At 40.7% G+C, this 6,349-nt stretch overlaps 1 protein-coding gene across 4 annotated transcripts in view; it reads left to right on the forward strand.

The window, feature by feature from the left end:
* si:zfos-2326c3.2 (misshapen-like kinase 1) overlaps positions 1 to 5,896 on the forward strand; it is a 62,384-nt gene extending 56,488 nt beyond the window's left edge. For 3 of the 4 annotated variants that reach the window (XM_035649604.2, XM_035649602.2, XM_035649605.2), the window contains 2 exons: positions 402 to 541; positions 1,165 to 5,896. In XM_035649604.2, coding sequence (XP_035505497.2) covers positions 402 to 541; positions 1,165 to 1,248 — 224 coding nt within the window. In that variant the 3' untranslated portion in view covers positions 1,249 to 5,896. The remainder of the gene's footprint in view (positions 1 to 401; positions 542 to 1,164) is intronic. The other variant, XM_035649603.2, reaches the window with a different exon arrangement.
* Positions 5,897 to 6,349: the final 453 nt, after the last annotated feature.

The following is a 6,349-nucleotide window of genomic DNA, read 5'->3' on the forward strand; positions in this document are numbered from 1 at the left end:
AAAATATCATATCCCGTTATAGGTCATACATACAGTATATCATCGTACCTCACAGCGCTACACACACAGGCACAAGGACCACACAACACACATTTTGCCAAACTCAGATATTAATAATTTCACTGCACAATGTCACTGTATTGGCTTCTTGATGCACTGATTTTCTAGATCAGGAGCTGTCCTGAGCACCGAGGGCTCACCCTGAACCAGATTCTATACAGACTCTAGGCAGAACTGGGACAGGGTGGACTAAAAATAAAATGCTGCTGATTCTGAATGTGAGCGTGCTGGGTTCCCAGTAGATGGGTCATTATTCTAGCATAAGGACTGTCCGTGGGGAATATATTCACACACACACACACACACACACACTCACATACTCTTCCTCTCTCTCCCTGCAGCCTACCTCCAGTCTAACCAGGTGATGGGTTGGGGAGAAAAGGCCATTGAACTGAGGTCTGCCAACACAGGAAACCTCGAGGGAGTGTTCATGCACAAAAAGGCCCAAAAGCTCAAGTTCCTTTGCGAGAGGAACGACAAGGTGGGAGTTACAAACACATATACATACATTTTTTTTGATCTAAATGAAAACCTTCAAATATAATATAGTATAAAAAAAAACCTGTGTTCAATAAAGGTGTAATAAAGACCACTGATATCAAACTAATATCGAGATCAGTTTTCTTTGCTCACAGATAAAGAGTTAAATGTCCAGTTAAATAAAGTTGTACAGATATGTTTAGATGGATATAGTACACATAGTTAAAATATAATGAAATACATAATAAAAATTATGAATGACCAATATACCAGTTCATTCTGGATCTTAGAAACAGAAGTTTGGAGTAAATGTGAGATTTCTCAGGGACTTTTCAGCCACACACAGCACTGCCCTCTTTAGTGGTTGGAATTGTTTGTTATCATGCAACCAAAATGTAATAAGCAACATGGCGACAACTGAACCACGTTCATGAGAAAATTCGATATTTGACTGGTGCAATATGCATGAACGTCCCCTAAGAAATCTATATGGTGGACTTTTGGGAATTTTTTTATTCGGAAGTGTGACATTAGGTAAGATTGAACAATCAAAACTCAAATACTCACAACCACAGTGACGCTGTCAACATTGTTCCTGAAGCCGAACCTCTCTCTTGTCTGCAGGTGTTTTTCGCCTCGGTGCAGTCGGGAGGCAGCAGTCAGATTTACTTCATGACGCTGGGACAGAACTCGCTGTTCAGCTGGTAATGACTGGATCTGTGAACATCTGGGGTCAACTGGTGATGTCTGCCTTCTTTGTTCTGGAGTGTACCTGATGCCTTTTTATATCTGTGCAGACCGATGTTGATTTCCATGGGCAGATGACGCCGTGGAAGGATCAACTAAATTCTCCCGGATCCATTGCGCTCGTCTAGTTTTCCGTGTACGGATCCACGGTTGAGTCGATCGCGACGCCGGCCGCGAATATGCTTGAATCCATCATTCTGTCCTTGATTTCTGAAGTCTGGACCTCAGTGCCACCTCACCTGTCCATGAGAGTTCAACTGTGTTTAATGTGTAGTGAACATTTTCACATGCCTGATCTCAATAGTCACTTTGAGGCGTCTTTCCCGGACTGCAAATCATCACTTCACCATGTGGGTCCTGTTTTATCGAAATCCCCCCGGAGGCAAAACTGATGGATCAGTTCAGTTCCTGTAAGTGTGGTGATCCCTCATGAACACCAGATCCTGGTTCAACATCTGGCCACAGGATTCCTCAGCGCTGGGAACCACGGGAGTCTTTTCAGTTCATTCCACATTCAGCTCATCGCTCCTGGATCACTTAACTTTATTTGTCTTTTTCTGAAGGGCTCCATTGTAACAGTTACGCAGGCTATTATGTGTATATCATTTATTCACTCACATTTGCTTGTCCGGCTGTGGCAAATGACCCAACTGCTTCCCTTTCATCAAAACAAGAAGAGTTATCTGTCTTCATGCGAGCGGCCACTGTGTGAAAAGTAATGAGCGAAAACTAGAACAGAAGCAGTTCATGAACCTCATTCCTTCTTCGGACATTTCAAAGTTCGCGTCGGGGGGCGAAATGTGGACTAAGTAAGACGGTAACTATATGCAAGTCCACATTTTGTTTCTATGGCTTGAAAGAAGGGTTGTATTCTTTTCTTTTTTTTTTTGTCCAAGGTGACATATCATTATAGACCTCAGCTGTAATTATACTGACCATCCAAACCTTATAATGAGGCCAAAATCAGCATTAAGATGTACAACATCAAGCCGATTTATCAGGTCATTCTGTTCCTAATTAATGAGTCCAACTCTGTCACTGCTCATTCGCCTGGAATCATTTGCTAAATTTGGTCAGAAAGTTACTTTTTTCAGGTCCCAGTTTGAGCTTTCACTCTGTCACAGATCTGCACTCTTTCATTTTACACCTATTATGATACAATAAGGACCTGGAGAGCCTTTTTACTGTACTGTAGGAGCCACAATTCAGATGTACAGCACAAAAGGTATAGCTACAAAACAACTCCACTTTAACAGGCAGGGAAAAAGCTTTTTTGTTTTCTTGCATCTATTTGTAAAGCTTAGGATGTATATAATCCTGTAACAAGCACTGTTTTTTCTAAATATTGTATAATTGACAAGACATCTTATATGTACAGAATATGTACAGAATTATAGGCTTATGAATGTGAAATTCCATCCCAAAACAGAGTGTGGACACGATCCACACTTCCACGATCTTGGAACAATAGTGGATATGGACATGATCCTATGAAGTGTTCAAGATCAAATAATATCATGTGAATTCTGTTTTGCGGTTGATTTTCTCCTAACATGTATGAGTCTGGCTCTTTGCACAATGGCCTCCTTTGTTCATGTTTTCTGTAATATATCATACTTTGAAATGATTTTTAGGTTTTAATGTGGGGGAAACGTTTAAAGCCATTCTGCGGTCCAGTCAGTATTCAGGAGATTACTGCGAGGCCTCAGATCTGTTTTTTACTCTGCCCAACATAGGACGCACTCTTGTTTTTTAGATGAGTAACCTTGAGAAATTATTATTTTTGTTGTTGACCGTGGGCCTGAAGTGTTGCAATTAGCTGGGCTGAAACAGCAATGAAGCCCTACTGTATAATATGTATGTTTTCTTTGTATGTTTTATGATTTACGCAGTGAGAGTCAAAGCAAGAAACCAAAGATCGATTCTTTGAAATATTGGAAAGACTACTTAAAAATTAACAACTCGACTATTAGATTTGACATTTGGAAAGATATGATGTTGACATAATCCATTGGGGTGTATTATATATAATATACAAAATACTCCAACCAACACATCAGCCTGCAAAGACCCCCAGGACTGATGCGTCTTGCTAATTCTAAACAAATATATGCAAGATTAATGTCGCAAGCATTCTTATATTTCATAGCCGAGTTCTATATTTTAGACAGTGTTAGGTTTGGTGAAAGTGAAGAAATAATTGTTTTGTACCTCCAAATGTGAATTTTTGCAATTTCGTTCATTTCTGATTCATTTTCTTTATACCAGTCTCTTTTTTTTTCTTCCCTTCATCGGATTTAGCCCAAACAGCTAACTTAGTAATTCATTTTTCTCTATATTGTATTTACTCTTGAGTTTTTGTGACTATCAAAAAATTGCGCCCAATGTTTTATATGCAGTGATAGTTTGAGTTTTACTTTTGTCATGTCGGAGCAGCTGGTTCTGTGCGAATACCTTGAACTGGAAAATGAACTTTCTGACTTTGCCGAGACACCTGGGCTTAATATTTCAGAGCTATGTGAGCTAACTAGATTGAAATGATGTACAGATAAAAGATGGCTAAGGTAACAGTGAATCTTGCAACGATCTAACTATTTTTCCCATATTTTGGCTCAAATTGGTTGACATAAATTCAACCCTTCATCCTGCAACTCCTACAAATGCATGTTATTACTACCTGCAGTTGACAACAACTGCAAAATGAGCTCTCAGCACCTCAAATACATTTGGAGTGAATACATGAGGGTTGACTTTTTTTTTTTCTTTTGTAAATCTTTATTGACATTAATGCACAACAGGTTTACTGCACATGATAATTATCTTTGTGGGACTGGACGTGTAACGTTCATATTCAGGAACTGTGCTAGTTTATGGTCAGATTTGAACTTGAGCAAGACCCCCGGCCATGTGGGTCCACAGGGGACGAAAGACTAGACCAAGACAAGTCTTGTCCAATGTATTTGCCGGACTTCTCTTTTCAACACACTTGAAAGCCACCAACTGTACACATATAGGTCCATTACATTTGATTATTATTAATTTATGCGAATGTTAATTACAATTTGGTTTAAAAAATCAATTTAAAGCAATAATGTATGGAATTATCTTTACAATGATTTTAACATTTCAATTGAGTCTCGATGTAACAATTAACAGGTTACCACCCTCATACTGTTGAGTTTGAGTTCGGGTTATGCAGATAACTGGATTTTCTCTGTACTGGTCCACATAAAACTGCCATTTTAAGCTGAAAAACTTTTTCAATGATCAGAATTATTTCTTTAAATCTGTACTTCTTCATTCTGCTCTTAGAAGCAACACGGAAATCTGCTGTCACACCCCAATGCTGTGTGTTGATCAGAGCAAATTCTCCTGAGTTGAGATGCAGACTTCTCTGTCTTCTGCACTTTCTTCTTCATGTGCTGAATATTTGACTGTAGCTCATTCACCTGAGAGAGAGAGAGAGAGAGAGAGAGAGATCAGTGCACTTCCTCCTACACCTTCCGCCGGTTAAGCCGGTGATGGATGCAGTTTCAGGCTCTCTGTGACTCACTTCTCCGACTCTCCCACCAACTTTCTTTTCCCTCACTTTGTCAACACGTCTCTCCTTTCCGCCGACACTCATCACCTCGGCAAGAATATGTAACTTGGCAGTTATAGGACACGCTAAAGAGGGTAGAAAAGAGTCCAGTACGGCTTGCTAACATTAGGCACCATAAACTGCTGGGGGCATATTTCCGATCGCTTATCGATTAAACGTGTTCTTTGTGAGAGTGGGAACGTGTGGTTCCTTCTTTCAGAAGTTACACAGTTACGCTTCGAGCGCCGCAACAGTTATGTTCCAGCGCTGTGTACGAGCAATGGTCTGGATGCAGGAAGTGTGTTTGCGTGGGACGGTGTGATGTCGATTGTGAGCAGGTGTCTAGTCTGCAAGGAAAGAGAGGGAAAGAGTCAGAGGAGGTGGTGGCTGGAGTCAGGCGTCGCCTAGTAGAAGGATCTTGGATGTTGCTTAAAAAAACAAAACAAATCCCTTTAAAAAACTTTAAAGAGGCTTTGAGCTAAAGGAGAGAAATTGAAAAATATGTATATTGAATGAGCTGCCAGACCTGGTGATGGAGCACCGGGCTGCGACAGGCGGATTGAGAATGTGGAGATAACGATGGTTGAGATGAAGAGAGGGAGGAAGAGGATGTTGAAAGCAGCGACAGTGATCGGGATGAATGACTTGCCCGTTGGCCGGAGGAATCTCCCTGCTTGATGACATTTTCCTGAAGTTCAGATTAGCCAATAATTTACAACTACTGTCAATATTTTTTTTATTTTTTTTTTCAGTGTGGACACACGGGACAATTGTGTTGAAGATTCACAGGAGAAGTTGAGATTATGAAAGACCAAATGTTTTATATTATATATTCAAGAATATATAGAGAATCTATATTTGCCTTTGTTTCCAAGTCTGTCGCGCCACAAGGATGATTGTTACTTTTATTTTTTTTTTTTGCACTGGACCTACAGTATGTTTGAAGCGTCCTTTACTGTACCCCTCCCACTTTGAGACCATGTAACGGTGCAGGCGACAGTGAGACAGCAATAAAAAATGTTGAATTGAGTCAAATGCTGAGCTGTGTTGCTGTTTGCTTCAAAGGTCATCGTGACATGTTTGGTTTCTTTCTACGCACCGCTTCATCTCAACGGTGAGCCATCAGAAACCTTTAATCCCATTGTCAGTCTGAAAAAAAACTGCGCGCAGATTTTGCCTGTTCCACTTATGCCTCCTGGTAAAGCCCAATCAGCGGGAGCATTTTTCCCCGTTTGATTTCCTTATGTCGACCAGATCGACTGATATCTTTCAAAGTCAAGTCATCTATTGGAGGCGACTGCAAAGCCGCCCGTTATCACTCTGCTGGTACGCACAGTCAAGGGGACGCTGCCTCGTGACAATGCTGCCCGTGTCTGAAGGCTCATCCCGGGCTTACATATTATGCTCATATTCAGGTTCATACCTTGTATTTGGGTGACCACTTGAAAAGGTCTAAATGCTCTAATTAGCCCCTCCCTCCCT

This window comes from Scophthalmus maximus, chromosome 9 (genome assembly GCF_022379125.1).
Source record: "Scophthalmus maximus strain ysfricsl-2021 chromosome 9, ASM2237912v1, whole genome shotgun sequence".
Taxonomy (NCBI): Eukaryota; Metazoa; Chordata; class Actinopteri; order Pleuronectiformes; family Scophthalmidae; genus Scophthalmus; species Scophthalmus maximus.